At 40.5% G+C, this 16,809-nt stretch overlaps 1 protein-coding gene across 1 annotated transcript in view; it reads left to right on the forward strand.

Moving 5' to 3' along the window:
* Positions 1-16,809, forward strand: part of trabd2b (TraB domain containing 2B) — a 93,199-nt gene that overhangs the window by 40,823 nt on the left and 35,567 nt on the right. Inside the window, exon 3 of the mRNA XM_088927909.1 lies at positions 13,555-13,701. Coding sequence (XP_088784035.1) covers positions 13,555-13,701 — 147 coding nt within the window. The remainder of the gene's footprint in view (positions 1-13,554; positions 13,702-16,809) is intronic.

Here is a 16,809-nt window from a genome sequence, read left to right on the forward strand (position 1 = left end):
TGGTAATAATGTGAAAAATTAAAGGACTTATCTGGAGCAGAGTCAGCAGAGTATGTAACCACAATCCGTGGTAAAAGAGATTCAATGTTTATTAGGGAAAACTGCAGTCAGCTAAGAAAAATAATGGTCACCAAAACAGTTTACCTACAGTACTCAGATTGAAGAATTATCCATATTTACTGTGTTGTTAAAAAAATTATAATGGTTATGATTTCTGCCATTCACTTCACTGACAGACGTGAATACAGCTCCAGTTTTCTCTTGGCATATTGACACAACACCTACTGTACCTGTCTAGTTCTTGCTGTTTTCTGGATACCTTAGTGTAATGAAGAAGAGAACAAGGAAGAGCTTGATCAATCTTGCTCTATCAACCTGCTAGAGTGATCACTGATATTTATTTTCCTGAAAGGACTTAAAATTTATTATTTGGAGCAGAGTACTTCTTGTGGTAAGAAAAAATAATTACAATACTATATTAATAACTAAGTTGTTCAGAAAGTTTACACCTTTGTAGCTGGAAGATATGTCAGCTAAATGAATTCCACAGATAAGTAAATTCATATTTTAATTTATCAACCATATGGAAGAGTAGACTGTGGTAGAAAAATGGTTAAAAAGGAAAGCTGGAATTACTTATCATGTTAAACAAAAAATAACACTGTTAAATAGAATTTAAACTCATTTGTGTATTTTAGATAAATGAAGACCAGTGAATTTTAATTAATGATGATCATGAAATCATAATTTCAGCAAGAAATTACTTTGTACATCTCAGATATTCCATTTATTTACTGCAGTTGACAATACAGACCATATAGCTGCAGTACAGAAAAAAAGGAAGGAAAAAAACCATCACATACTAGACAGAGAAGACAAGCTGCCAAACACTGGATGGATTCTGCAGACCTTCAATGCCAGACCAGTGAGCTGCCTTCACTCTTTGGTGTAGGGTACTGTATGTTCTTCTGAACACGGCACTTTGAGCTTTCAATTTATTGATAAACCCTTTTATTTAAGTAAGAGCTAAGGCACTGGCATAGTTTCATTCCCCCCATTCCCCAGGTGACTATTTATACTACCAGTAGAACAGACTTGTGTAGTTTGCAACGCTAGCATGAGGAGTGTCAGTCTTGAGCAGAGAGCACGTTGCACATACACCGAGAATCTGAAAATTAAGTCATGCTGATGGTAAGATAGTTTAGGGCAAATAAAAATAGCGTAGTAGCCAATGGTTTCATTCTGAGGTTTACCACAATGAGCACTTCTCCAGTCAGTTCCTTTAGGGGGTTTAAATACAAGCAGGTGAGTGTTGACACGAAATGAATTAAATCGTGAATCTAATCACAGACCCGACGTACTGACACACCCAAAAGAACAGCAGCATGTACTCAGTGATATTAAATGATGGTCACTGGTTAGCAGTAAAAGCTGTGACACACTGCTCATACCGTCTTGGAGACACAGTACATACTATAGTACACATAACCATAGAACACATCATAATATAACTACAGTACACACCATGATTTAACTGAAGTTCTCGTTATGAATATTATCACAGGCCATAGAATGGATTAACTATGGTACACATCAAGATTATAATCATAATGTTTGCCATAATATAACCACATTAAACATATTACTACTGTATTACCATAGTATATATTAAAGTGCACGCCATGTTATAAATACTGCCGTAGATGCACCATGCTAAAATTACTAATACACATTTCTCCAGAACAAACTGTGGTTACTTCCTCTGTTTTGACTACATTAATTCCATGCTTCACGCAAGAAAGAATCCAGTTTTAAAGCACGACTGTGCTAGATTTTTAAAATCATAAACATTTTTGCACAGTGCTGGTCAGGAAATGTGGTTCAGCCTGTAGCTCTGAGCCCCATTCACCACCTGTTTTTGAATTGATCAGCAGGGGAGCTGGGGGCGTCGGAGAAAGATTTTTACCAGGTCTGTCTCCCTTCCCTGACACAGCCAGTCCCACACTGGCAAAGGTAATAAACATTTTGGAACATGTAGGATAGACGTCCTCATTTTATACTGTAATGAACATTCCAAAACGTGAACGCATTTGAGGTTGTGTGTAACACCTCAAAAAGTGCCTTCTCGTGATTGCAGGGCAATCGAAAACCATTTGAGTTTGGGCCTGTTCCAATGGCAAGCTTTGGAAACCCACACGCAGCGCCTTGCTATCGCTATTAACGGCTGCCGTAGACCTTTAATAACTGCTCTAAGCAGAGAGCTCGTTCGTCATGTCCCAGCTGAGTCTCAATCACAGATGCCGCCCTGGTCAAGTAGCCCTTTCTCTCTCTTTGAGTCTCCGAGACCTAGTAAATATTGACACACTGTCCCAGGCTGGCTGGCTGGCAGGGTGGATTGTGAAGAGCAGTTCTGGGGGTAGAGAGTGAAGCGTATCCCAGCAGCCTGTTGTTTGCAGACAAGTGTAAGCGCTCACTGCGCGTTATTAACTTTGCTGATGGGGTCAGAGGGCTCAAGGGGATTTGAGCATTTTTCTCATGGGGAGCGTGAGCGGTTGAGAGGGTTGTTGCAGCAGTGGGTTGTTCAGGGCTGGGGATGAGAGAAAGGATTTGTCCCATGCTGGGAAAGAGAGAGACCTACAGTGTCTGCAGCGCCCCCTTACTGGGGCCAAGATTGAAAAAGCCCGAGCAGAAGCCCACCTCTCTACCTCCTGCTCATTGAAGATTCAGCTGCTCTCTGTTTCTGTAGTAATCCCCAGATTTCCTGTGCTCTGTGGAGCTCAGGAAAGCTTTTCAAAAAGGCTATAGGTTTCCAAAGCTTGTGGAACAGTTCGGAGGAGAAAAGAGAATACTTATCAAACACTTTGAAGAACTCAATATTCTTTGGAACAATATCTTGGGGTCCATTCCAAGCTTCTCTTTAAATCATATCCCCCGTCTTGTATATTTCATCTTCTAGGGCATTGTTAAGTGAGCTTATCCAGATTGTGTTTCTTCTACAGATACGAGTCTCCTTGAATAAGGGTGTCTGCTCCGCACATAAAGAACACTTTTTTTCATTTCTGGGAAATCTCATACATGCGTGTGAAGAAAGATTTCCCTATCAGACAGCATAGCCAAACTGCAGTGATAAAGCCATGTAACCATATTTAATGTACTGCATGTGAGCACTTCCACTGCTTGAGTGTAGCCACTGTCCGGCATTCTCAAAAGTGGCAAAAAAATACTCCACGAGTGCAACCTTGAGCAATTTCAGCATTCGTGTTTTACATCTTTCCTTCTCCAAATATAACAATGAGATTTTAAAAGAAAAAATTGGAGAACAACATATCAAAATTCCTATGTCATGTCTCAGCTCGGGTGATGTCTGCCTGGCCTCCCAGTCTGTCTGAGTGTACCGTGCTGTTTTGTATAGAGCTGCTGATTTTTCGACCACTCTGTAAGAGATTGCCAAGGTCACTGTGTAATTCCAAGTTGAGATTGGGAACCCAACGCAGCCAAGATCTACTGGTGTACTTTCTACCACTGCCAGGTTTTATTACTTAAAAGGGTTGCTTACCTTCAAACAAATTAAAGCTATCACACAGAAAAGTGCCAAAGTGCTGTAAGTGTTGTCAGCAGTTCTTGAACGTGGAAATTCAATTTCAGGCTCTTTTCATATCAACACCTTTTTTTTTTTGTGAACATTACATTTTACAGTATATCAACACCATTCGTAGAACTAATCCCTCCGAGTCTGAGCAGATAAATCAATGGGAAAGGAAACATCTCTCTGTGAGTCTACATGTAGGGTTCCACCGGTTATTGGAAACTGAGGATACACACAGTACAGTAGGTAGAGAAAGTGGCCGTTTGAAATGATAGGCAGTGATCTCGGCATTTTGAAGTGGGCAATTTCAGCTGTGAGGGCAGGCTGGGGTCATAGTCACTCATGGTGGGTGGTGGCCAGTGTGGCTCTGACGGCCCAGAAAGGAAAGGTGTGTGCAGAGGAGGGCAGTAGCAGGTGTGTGGGCAGGAGCAGAAAAACCGCTGGGGTTTACTGTGCATTCTTTACCCCCTGTTGCTCTATAGGTCATTGTTCGTCTGTGATCCTCCATGACCTTCACAGGCACTGCAGATAAATCAGTCTTTTACTGCTCAGGCCCGGGGAGATCAGACAACGGGGCATTGAGCTGGAGTCTGAGATCGTGATGAGCTCACTCTCTTCTCATTGCCATGAGACAAGTACATGTACTCCCGATGTGGTTCCCCTGTCCCATCTTACATTTAGGAACTAGATAAGAAATAGTCATTGACCAAAGCCAAGAATAAACACAGTGAACTTCTCCAGACTTAAGTCAGTTAATGATTTCTTTAAATTAATTTTTAGAAGGCATCAGTATTGACATGGCGCCTGTCCTCTTACAGGACGAGTGCACTCACACTTACAGTTCAAATAGAATGAACCCATTTGCAATGGAGTTACAGTATACTGTGCCTCTGAATGAAGACAGAATTCCTTCTCTAAGGAGATACAGTACTGTATGTGCTCAATACAGTATCTTTTTATTACAGGTTTGCATCGCAGTCATACTCTGAAACATTTCATTGGGAATGCTTGTGTGTGAAGACTGAACATGAAAGACAAGAAAAAGCTGATTATCCCAGCATTGCCTGTAATCTACACATGTGGGAGACATCATTCATCTGTGGCCCACATGCTGCAGAGTTTATCATTCTTTTGGCACTCTGCATGGCAGTATGGGGACTTCTGACAGGAGCGCCCTCTGCCTTTCACCCCCTAGATATGCATCAGACAATACTGGAGACTGTAAAGAGTTTTAAACTCACTGGGAGAAATGCAGTCCTTCCAAGCCATTATTAGCACCTGTTCACTGCTAATAAAATAATGCTAAACTAATAAAAGCACAGTCGAAAATTGTAATAATCAACTGTGAAACCAAATTTGATTCAAAGTCAATTGCCTTGTTTTATACAAAAATCAGTAAATTCCTGGTTTCTGAACACTGGCTTTCCAGGAGAGTCAGAAATACTTTGCTTTCAATTCTGCATGGAAAATCATTTTTTCATTACACTTTTACTGCGGTGAGCTCAAGGCAACAAAAATGCATACCGAAGGCAAATTTATTTTTTCCATGATTTCCATTTTATTCCCACCAAAATACCTAGATCAAGTTAATTCTTTTATAACTAGTTTCATCTGGAGGGAACAGCAGCCAAGGTTTCTGGCTGACAACCTTACAGCACTCCACAGATTCAGGTGGTCTGGCTGAGCCCCATTTTAAAAAGTATTATAATGTTTTGGGCTTTTCAGAAGAAGGTGTTTAAGACATGGTTGGATAGGCGAGTATTAGCCTCACAGCGCTCAACTGAGGAACTTTTCAGAAAGTTCAAGGGCTCCCATTCCAACTTCCATTTTATCTGCCTTCCAATGGGACCAGTGATTGCAGTCTCACACAACATTTAGAGAGAGGTCAGTCAGTTTCTTCATATCTACTGTACAACGTCCTCTTACCCTTCGAACAATAACCTTACAGGTTTATATAAAATTATCCCAATTCTCTATAGAAGCCTATAAGTCATTAATAGCATTCTTCTAGTAGTATTGTACATAGTTATCATTGTAAAGGTACTATCAGGTCCCCAGCCCCTTCACTTATCCAGCCTGCTCTACAAGGATTGTTCCTACTCTTGGTCGTATCTAAGGCCTGAACTACCAGACCATTGGGAAAATTTGTTTTTATGGTTGGCGATTATTATTGACTTACCATCAAGCTCTCACAATTACTTAAACAATCTGACAAAATGTGGGCATTGTAAAAAGACGATTGACCAATCCCCATTTTTTGTGCAACTGCATAACACAACACGCTGGGCCAGTGGCATTGGACAAGCAACACTCCAAAGTGCCGAGATGGCAGTGAAGCACAGGCCCAGACGAGTCTGAGGTTACGTGAAAGAAAAGGAAGACATGGTTGAAAAAGTATTTGTAAAGGAAAGTACTACAGTAGATGACAAAACTGTGACAATGCTTTCTCTCATCTTGAAAACCTTTCAATTTACTGTGAGCCTCCACTTTTCTACCTCTTTGTTCTTAATGGTGTTTTGCAATTTGGTTTAGCTTCATTCTGAAAATTAGTAAGAAACAAAACAAAACAAATTTCAGGTGATCCCCTCATCGCCAAGGGACTTGCTGCATGCCTTGTTTGGATCATTGAAATGTGCGATGTGTCTCCTGGTACCTCTGGCTTCCTCAGACAGATTCTGGGTTGCCATGGAACCAGGAATTACCAGCTTTTCTTGTGATGGATGATGGGATAGGTGGGTGAACCAACAGAATCTGACACCTTCACCAAACATTAGGGGAATTTTATACATTTTTTAAAAGCCTGTTTGTAAAATAATAGTACCCCATATGTCTCTCTCAATTCATAGTGTCACTTCATGCATTCCTGTATGCCCAACCAATCACATACTGTAGAGTGTGCAGAGTTATGGGAGCAAGTTTAATTCTTGAATAAGAGCATCCTGGAGCTCCTGTGGTTTTTTTGTACATACTGTTATTACCTCTTAAACCCATTAGTTCATTAACTGAGGGTTAGCCAGTTCTGGTAAGCTGTATTGTAATAGGCCATTTGTTGCAATGTTGCCAAAGAACAATGTTGCCTTCTCTGTGACATGCTGATAAAGCTGTGCCCATAAATTACCCAGAGAAAGGACAAATGCTGTCATTTCTAAAACAGTTCAGAATTCTAAATATATTCCATCTGGATTTGTTCTCTCTCTTAATGAAACTCATTTTCTATCGGATGAGGGTTTTCTCTTTTTTTCAAATTGCCAAGGCCCTGCTAGACAGATGAATTGTTTTCAATTTTTCTCATAAATTTTAATGTCTTAGTACAGTTGTGCTCCAGGCGGGAGTCCCAAAGTTTGTTAATGAACACCTGATACTTACAGGGGTGGTTAAACACCACAGCATTAGCTATAGTTTTAGACTGTACATCTTCCTACATCTTTTAATTGTTTTTTTAAACTTGAAATGACCGCTTTTTGTACATTGTCAAAGAATAGTACCTCAAAAGAAATGAAAGATGGTATGATCGGAAATTCCCCAAAGTCTGGTTCTGTGAAAACCTTCACAAAGAAATCACATCAGTATGGGCACCACCCTGATAAACTAGGTAAGAAAGCATTGACAAATAATTCCTTACATTTGTAATTCTGTTCAACTGAGCCATGTGAAAGAAGTTATTATTGGTATCTCTGATTTTCCTGTTACTAAGACAGGAATGTGCTCTGAGAGCTTGAAAAAGAGTGGAGAACATATTTCATAACTGCGTCAGCCCTCCAAAACGCACAGGTAGGAATACTGGCAGGTTTGCAATGGCAGCTTTTTGGGATAATTTGATAGTTTCCAAAGTGATTTTGTCACATTGCTTATAGTACACATTTCCTTTGTTTTTCTAGGGCTAATTCACTCCACAGTTCACCGCAAATCTCTGTATGATTTGCTACACTTGTACACTGGTATCTTTACAATGAAGTTCAATAAGGCTTAGGCCAGGGGCTGTGCAGAACTGTGTATCACTAGAAAAAGCCTTGTACCCACCCAGCTGTGAAGGTCACCCCCCTTCCCCCATGCAGTTAAGTGTTCTCAGGGAAACTCCCTGTTCCTGGCACCACTACAAAGGGCAGGTCCACCTCTGCCAGCTGGGCAGCCCACAGCCCTTATTGTATCTGGCACCACTAGAAAGACACAGCCAGGATGCCGCCTGGCTCGTGGGCCATCTTACAAACACTAAGGCAAGCGGGGGATAAAAACACAACACTACAGGAGCCGTTACTGACCTGAGATTGCAAGAAAAAAAACAACAAAAGGCAAATGCGATGTAATGGCTTGTTATTATAAAATCAGCAGGAGGCTGCAATTATTCAGCAAAATATGCAATGCAAAAATACAGAATTAGGGATTAAACCATTTACGGATTACCGGTTTGGCAAACAAATTCCTGCTGAGGTCTGTAATTGAAAAGAGATTTTGTGCAACATGTCTGAAAAATGATTGCTCTTTTAGGGGAAAGAAAAGAGGGAAGGATGCAAAAGAAACGAGAGGAGAAAAGTGTTAGAATATTCTGGACTGTAAGATTCGTCTCCACAGAGCCGTCTCAACAACTGAAACAACAAACCAGAATTTGCAGTCTTATTGGATTTGATCCTTGACTTGAAAGGGAGATTGCAGAGATTTTATTAAGGTACTTGAAAAGCCACAGTGGCTATTTACAGTGAGAGAAAACAATCACTGTGTAGTCGCTTGTCACATAGCTGGTCTATCTGAACAAGCAGCAGGCCAGTTAACCTCCAAAATAAAAGTAGTGAAGTATGGAGTAGTGTTGCATCCCTCCCCAATTCACAGAAGCATTAACTCTCTGGGTCTGTAACGCTGTGTGACTTGACAACCCCCTGGCTCAGGAAAAGAGCTGCAGACAGATGAGGTCAGGTACCGGAGGCAATAATGAGCCTCCCAGGTTCACAAGTTCAGCTTTAAAAGGGATATTGAACAGAAAATGTTTTCATATCATCTGCTGGCTGACCAATGCCCGGACTGGGAATTAACCATTTCTTGTTCAAGCAGAACGCATCACCTTTCAGTGAGGACTTCCAGAGAAACCTGTGTTTTCTCCGTGCTGATGGATGATCTGCTCACTTGGGGCACAGACTCTTCCTCTGTCAGGCACGGTTTACCATTCACCCCGGCTTACTTCTCTCTAAGGGGATCCTTTTAAATTACCTCTTTTCCCAATTCAAAGTACTGCAAGGAACAGCTCCCTTTTTCAACCTGAAGTAGAGAAACACCAGACAGTTTTTGCAAGTTAGGTGCTAACTGAAAGCCGAGTTGCCCCTGATGTGACGTTTCGCTGTTATTCTAAGGATTCCTGAAAATCTGATCATCATTTTAGATTTCCAGAACGTCACTAAAGTTATGTTGAAAGGGAACCCAAAGGAACATTTCAGTGCCATATTTGCATTAAAGGTTAACGTTCTTGTTGGACATTAATAGTAGAAAAATCGGACTTTCCCGCTACTTCATTTGAGGCTTAATGTTGGTAAAAATGGCTTTTTTTCCAACACAGATGAAATTCCAAAGAGAATGATATCATTATAGTGAATGAGTATGAAATAAAATATGACAGACAATTAGAAGTGGATTGCATAGAATCTGTTCTTTTTTCTATAATCATTGCATCACAGTACAGTGTCATGGAGACCCTGAGGCTATCCCAACAGACAGCGGGCACAAGCTGGATACGCCCTTTACAGGTGTCGGTTAACTAAGATAGCATGTCATTGGACTATGGGAGGAAACTGGAGCACACAATCACAAGAACACACAGACTCCACACAAAAGATCCCCCAAATCAAACCGAGGACCAAAGAGCTAACCAACACACCACCATAACAGCCTAAACCAAACTCATTCGAAAAAATTATGATGTTTCATGGTACGAAATCCCAATTTCACACCGTGGATGGCAAAAAAATATTGAGCTAAGGTGGTTTGGAGTTTAAACACCTTTTCAAATGGGATGAAATGACTGATGAAAATAACACCAAATGAGAAAACGTAAGGGAAATCGACACTGAAATTCAAGCATATCATGAGTTATTTTATATGTACTTTCAAGCATATCTGTTTTTTTTGAATATGTTGGTAATGTGTCCCGGTATCAGAAAGTACGTGTGACTTGTTAGGTAGACACCTGATTTCCAATGTGGACCATGATAATTGGAGGCCCCGAGCTCTGTCTTGGAGCCCATTTGCTCATCTCAAGAGATTCACCACCTGGGTACCAGGCAGCCAATATCCCACGCAGGAATCTCCACGTCTTGCGCTTATCTGATAATTCAGTCCTCTGCTACCTCTGCCTGCTTTTCCTAGGTGAAGTGTGCAATGTGGTGCCCAGGCAGCCATCTGGTCCTCCAATATCCATGAGCAACTTATCTTCCAAGTAGGTCCATATTTTTGAACTACAGGAACTATCAGTATCTTCAAATCCATGGGATATGGCTGACTGCAAGCCCTTACCTGTAATGCCATTTATATGAATTCAGCCCTTCTCTACTGATGTCTGCACCACACAAGCCAAGAAATAGTACCGTATTGTCACATGCTTTCTTAATCAAGTATGGGCTACATAATGAGCACAAGCGTCGATGTTTGTGACGGAAAACAGTACATCTCTAAAGGGGATTTGTAAAATCACGGGAGCCTGCCCACTTGTCAGCACACACACAGGAAACCCTCAGGAGCAATTAAATAATTTACAAGGTCATAAACTAGGAATGAGTCAATTACATTGATTACATGAATTACAATTACATTGCCTAAGAAAACAGTGTGACAATGTTACTTTATTTTAAAAAATGAAATGTTTATACTCTAAAAGCTGGACCAAAAATAATAATAATAAAAATAATTCCAGGGAAGGAATTCACATTATTATGGTGAAATAACATACCCTAGAACTACAAGCTTTTTTTACTTCAAAGCAATGTTTTCCATTTTTATTTGCTGAGGTCACCAAATTGTGCTGGTGTAAAGCTGTAATTGTACTACCTTAACAACATGGATATTACCCTGATTAATAACTTATCAATGGTGAAGCAGAAATACCAGTTTGTTTTTACAGTATATAAATTCACCCAGTTTGGTGATTTTTTTTGCAGTCACACACAGGAAACTGAGCAAGTGTAGGCAGACTCCTCCGGTCTGCAGGTCATTCATCTTCTGACACATCAGAAACCTGGTTTAGTGATGGCCCAGACTTAGACCCTGTTTAAGACAGAGGAATTTTGAATTTTGAGAACAACATGGAAGTCAAGCAGCCATCTTGGCTGATGTAGGAACCCATTTCATCGCACAAATTAAATCCCTTTTCAGTCCTGTCCTAGCATACCTGGCACGTGCAAACCCGTGAGTCTATCTTTGACAACAGCCAGTTTAAAATCTAGGAGGGAAGAAAATACAAATGAAAAACCTTAAAATCTCTCTTGGCTTCCACTACTTGGAAAGACCAGAAGTCCTTGCGATCTTCACAGGCTTCCACGCAATGGAGCTTGGTAACAAGTAGAGAGGAACTTTGAGTTTCCCCGAGGTCAAGGAACTCAGGGAAACTATGTGCCACTTGGTGAAATTTAACCTCTTCAGAACTCTAAGAAGGGCCATGACATATGGTCTGTCTGAAAACCTAATTATGATTGACAGCTGCATCTTGTCTTCCTGGCCTATGAGAGCAGGTGGAAGGGGCGGGCAGCACGCTGGTTATCCCTGTCATGGTGTCAGGTGCTCTGTCACTTGGACTGCTGCTGCCTGGAGACTATAAATCCTCTCTAAAGTGGGTTTACTCTTATTTTTATTGCTGCTGTAAATCTGCTGTACTTGAGCCCTGAAAGGCAGCAGTGTCTATTTTTAAAATTGCTTTTTTTTTCCTTTCCTTGATACTGGGACTTTGCCAAGACTCATTAAATAAAAAAATAATCCCAACTTTAGTAGAATTACACCCTTTTATTTGAGTGGTGTTCAAAAAGATAAACTGAAAGCATTTTTATTGTGCTAACCAACAGATTAATTTTGAGAAAAACCAGAGAAATACATCCTTAAGATTCTTTATATATTTGATTCGGAGTGTTTACTTTAGCTCAATTTTAGCAACGCCAGCAGCTGATTTAAGACGATGGTATCTGCTGGTTTGTGTTTCATGGCAACATGACAATTCCTTCATGACTACACTATAACCTTTGTAGTGGACATGCGTGTCAGTGTCTGTCAAATAAAAATCTTTAAATTAATCAATAAGAAACTGCACATTTCACTGAGCTATTTTTGGTCTTATTAAATAAAAACACAAATAAAACCCAAGTCATCTATTTCCCATAATGAAAACTCCACATCTTAGACAACATGCCTCTAGGATGTTTGTGCAGGAAAAACTGTACTTTCGCACAGAAGCTTCCCAAAGGTCCAAACTTTCACACTTTTCCTACAAAAGAATTATTCTTCAAAAAAGAACTGTTTCACCAGACATTTTCAACCCAAGCCTACTCGTGCACCTTCACATCCTTATCAACACAAAGACCACCAATTAAAGCCATCTAGGAACATGCATTATAATTAGTCAATTACACAATTAGTAAGCTATACAGTACAGAATTACAAGTCTTTGAGGCCCTATCAGGCGACCTCTAGTGGCAGGACCTTGGAAATGACAATCCTGCAATGGGACAACCTGTCACCATGCATTCCTTTGATACACAAATAATCTCCACCTCTCATTTCCTTTAAATCAGATGATCAAGCAATATGAACTGTGGCGCAACAGAGAAAAGTGTGCTGTCTGCTATAGTAGGATCTCTACCAGTTGTTCCTGAAAGAAGCCAAGGTATTGGTTTTAACCACATGGCTGGCTGGCTAACTTTTTTCAGACTCCCACAGCCTCAATTTCCAATTTCTGATTTCTTAGATATCCTATTTCAAGTCTGCTTCATGAAGCAAGACAGCACAGATAGTGTTGCTGACCCATAGGGGTGGGGAGGTGGAGACATGTATAAATAAATGTAAAATGAGAAACATTTTAGACTTTATAAATTAGGACTAAAGCAATCCATTTTTCAAGGTAGTATATTTTAGAAAATGCCAACATAAGAAAATGGCGACTCAACGTGTACAGTATATGTCAAAAAGGGTTTTGTCATAATGTAAGTCAAGTCACTGTGAATGAGGAATTTATGAAATCAACATTTTTTAAGATGTCTACCTCTTGTGTAATGCTACGAGCATCCCGATGATAGTCCTTTTCAATTGAATCATTTGTTTTGAATATACATCGATCCATTTTCTAACCTTTTTATCCGAATCAGGGTTGTAGGGCAGCCACAGCCTATCCCAGCAAGCAACGGACACAAGGCAGGGTACACCCTGGACGGGACACCAGTCCATCACAGGGCAGGCACAGACACAGACGCACATTCACACCAGAGCTAATTTTCCCAGATGCCAGTTAACCTACCGATATGTCTTTGGACTGTGAGAAGAAACCGGAGCACCTGGAGGACTCCCACACAAACATGAGGAGAACATACAAACTCCACATGGATGGCAGCCCGGGTCCGGAATTGAACCCAGGGCCCCAGTGCTGCGAGGCATCAATGCCAACGACTGTGGCACTGTGCTGCCTATTTTGATTGTACTGTACATATGAAATTTAAATGAAATTAAAAATGTACACAGTGTGGACTTGCTTCTTCTAATTTTTTTTCTAATGCGCCATATAAGATTTTGCTCCTCCGTGAACTGTGTGATTTTATTATATTCAGAACAAATGAAAAACGGGAAAAGAATAGTGCAGGTTTTACAGCAGGCATTTGGCATTATTTTTTCTTTTTCTTGTTCTGTGTGGAATCTGTGTTTCTGAGATCTGTGTTTCCATAAACAATGTATGAGCTGGTCAGTGGTGTCGCTGCCCTGTGAACTAGTCGTGTTCTGTGTGCGCTGTGTTGCAGGTGCTGTTTGCCCTGAACCAGACCCTCCTGCAGCACGAGAGTGTCCGCGCAGGCAGCCTGCAGGGCTCCTACACCACGGAGGACCTCATCAAGCACTACAACTGCGGGGACCTCGGCACCGTCATCTTCAACCACGACACCTCACAGGTCAGGCTGCAGGCCCGTGCGGCCCGGTGTCCTGTTTGTGTCAGGCACACAAGGATTTTTGACCAAATGAAATCTGAAAAGCAAAAAACCGAATGGAGCAAGAGAACCACCTCTCAAAGGAGGTTGTGGAGGCTCTGCCTGGCATGCGTGATTACTCTCAACTTTTTATGTAAAATTGAAGTCGTGAAAAGGGTTTCATATGCGGAGACTCGGCGTCTTCTGTTAACGTGAAGATAACCGGTTTCAGAGCCTTATTAACAGTGGTGATGGCCTGTAACACATACATATTTCTAAATTATTAAATAAAGTTCCACATAGAAAGGGATAGCCAGGTCTACTGTATTGTTATGTTACTGAACATCGGTGAATAATTCAATACATGCAGTTTATAGTCTGATGTGCTTCAGGCATATACTCAGGGCTGTGTTGGAGCCTCTTCTGTTTACATGTTGCCTCTTGCCCAGATTATTTGTGGTCGCTGACTTGGGTTTCACTGCTATGCTGATACTCAGATACACCTGAAGGCCAGATACTACTGGTGTAGACTGTGCACTATACAAGAGCCCATCTGATAGTAATGTCAAGCTAAACTGACATGACCGAGGTTGCTATCCAAACACGAGCTTTGCTAAATTGATGACTTCTGTGTTAGCACCGACAGTACTGAAATTAAATCCTCGTTGGAAGTTAAAAAAATAGACTTTTACAGTTACTTTTGACCCTGGGCTGTCGTTGGAAGCTAGGTTCAAAGGTCACAAGGCTATCCTTTTCACCATCTGTATGACGTTGCTCTGTTCAGATGCTGAAATCCTGGCCTTGATTTCATTCAGATCTGACTATTGTAATGCCTTACTTTATTTACTGAGCTTCAGTATCAGTATCAGTCCAGAATTCTGCAGCTCAAAACTACTGTACCTTCGCATCTAACCCATCCAGTGTAAATCATATCTATTTCCTCTGAAATTTAAAGTAGGTTTGAATTTTCTCCTGTCCACATACAGTATAGGGCACTGAATGGTTTAGGTTCTGTTTAACTGCTTATTACATGCGAACAGTTCAGTACTGCATCTGACATGTGATGATTCTGAGCTCCTTTCTCTAGCAGATACAATCCTCCACGCAGCGCAGCAGGAGACAGGGTTTGTCAAACCTTTTACCCAAATCCATTAGAAACTATAAAACGTTTGACATTTTTACACCTCTCTTATCCTTTCATTTCTCAGTAACGTAATGTATATTTTAGTTTCACTCTTGGTTTTACTGGGCAATTTACTGTTTTTCTGCTCTTTATGTAGGTTTTCTGAGGGTGTTTATGTAGGTGTGGGGAAGCAATAAATAAACTAACAGACGGCCTGGGTTTGTAGCAATAAAGAGTGAAATATAACTTATTTCTTTATATTTGTGCTTTGCTGGTGTACTGTACATCAGATTTGTTTTGTTGTTACTGAAGCTACCCAGATATACACAAGAATGAATACCTACAGAGGCAGAAGCAACCATATGTTAGCCTAGGCAACATCCAGGTGAAAAACAAGACCAGGAGTAATTATTTCCTAATCAGCACTTAGCTTGTTCCTAGTTTCTTTTCCAAAAACAACTTGGTCTATATCAAAGAGAACTGTCGGGACAGTTTGTCTGATGGGAAGCAGTGCAGTTCGTAAAACTTTGTAGAAGCAAAAACACCTAGAATAACTGTAAACTGTGTTACAGAACAAGAAGGAAGAATGTTGTGGCAAAGGAAATTGTTTTGTAATTTCAGCTCTAAGCGGAAGCAATGTGGAAGATAAACCAGGCCAGTGATTGTCTAAATGTTGCTTACAGTAAAACATGGATTTAAGGATAATTCCAGTTTAATGTTTAGCATGCATTACAAGATGCTTAGTGCAACAACTTAACTATATGTCTAGAAATATTACATACATCAGTATTCTGTATGCATGCTGTTATTATCTACAAATTTTGCAAACAGAATTGGATAGCAGGACATTCTAGTTTGATGAAAACCTACATGAAAGATCTGGATATACTAGTGTAGTAGATGCAGAAAGAAAATCTGACCATGCAACAATCTTAATATCTTAAGAAGTAGGTGTGTCAAGCCTATAGCTTATATAAAAATGTATTTATTGATCGTGTTAATTGATACTGAAAATTAATTGCAACTTACTGTATCAATTACTAATAACTGGCAAATACAGGGAGAAATTAAACAGTGGAAGGGGGTTAGGAAACACAAAAACATTGCATGTCAATTCCACAACCCCACTAACCTTTCCAGAAAAGCTTGATTTAGTTTAGCTAATAGGTTCTGTGTGATAAGGTATCTTGGGGGTTTCTTTTTTTTTAACATACCCCATAAATCATATCCCTGATTTAAGGGACCTGTGTTCTCCTGCCTCTTATCACTGCGAGGCCCAGCGAAGACTGACTGGACCTGATAGTGCTAATTGGAGCAGTAGAGTCGCTGCTGTCCAGGGGTACAACAGAACAAAGGGAGAGGGGGCTTGAGGGCTTTAGAAACCTGAAACATGGGAGACAGAAATCCCTTAACTGGGAAACTTAATGGCACCCTCCTCTTTGACAGATCATTTATCATCATTCATCTGCAGCCAAAAGAGCAGACTACCCTCCTGATAAAACACAGCCATTAGATGCAGATGCAAGGAACAAAAATGTCCATTAGTTGCATTTTGTTTTATCACAAAAAAAAGTTCAAAAGTTCCTGAGATTCCTTGATATCGGTATACGAGATGCAACATTTTCAAGGTTTTTTTTTACTTGTGAAGTCACTTTAATGGAAGTGATATAACTGTTCACAGGTTCACGGACATCGTAACAAATCCAGGCCCGACTTTGCCTGCTTGTGATGAAGTTGTCCCGATGTGTTAGTGTCGAGATGCCCCTGGTGTGCCTAGGCCTAGGGAGGTGGATTTTTCCACTACAAAAACCACACAGGGATCTGAAATTCCCCCTTTATTGAGCACCAATGAGAAAAACAAGGCTTAACCTTTTGTGTTAGAGAAGATATTTTAGAAAAAACACTAGGCTCAACCTAGACAAACACAAAAACAAAGGCTCAACAAAGATAAAATGAACAAAAGCTGCCAT

This window comes from Atractosteus spatula, chromosome 11 (genome assembly GCF_055471065.1).
Source record: "Atractosteus spatula isolate fAtrSpa1 chromosome 11, fAtrSpa1.hap1, whole genome shotgun sequence".
In the NCBI taxonomy this organism is placed as follows: domain Eukaryota; kingdom Metazoa; phylum Chordata; class Actinopteri; order Semionotiformes; family Lepisosteidae; genus Atractosteus; species Atractosteus spatula.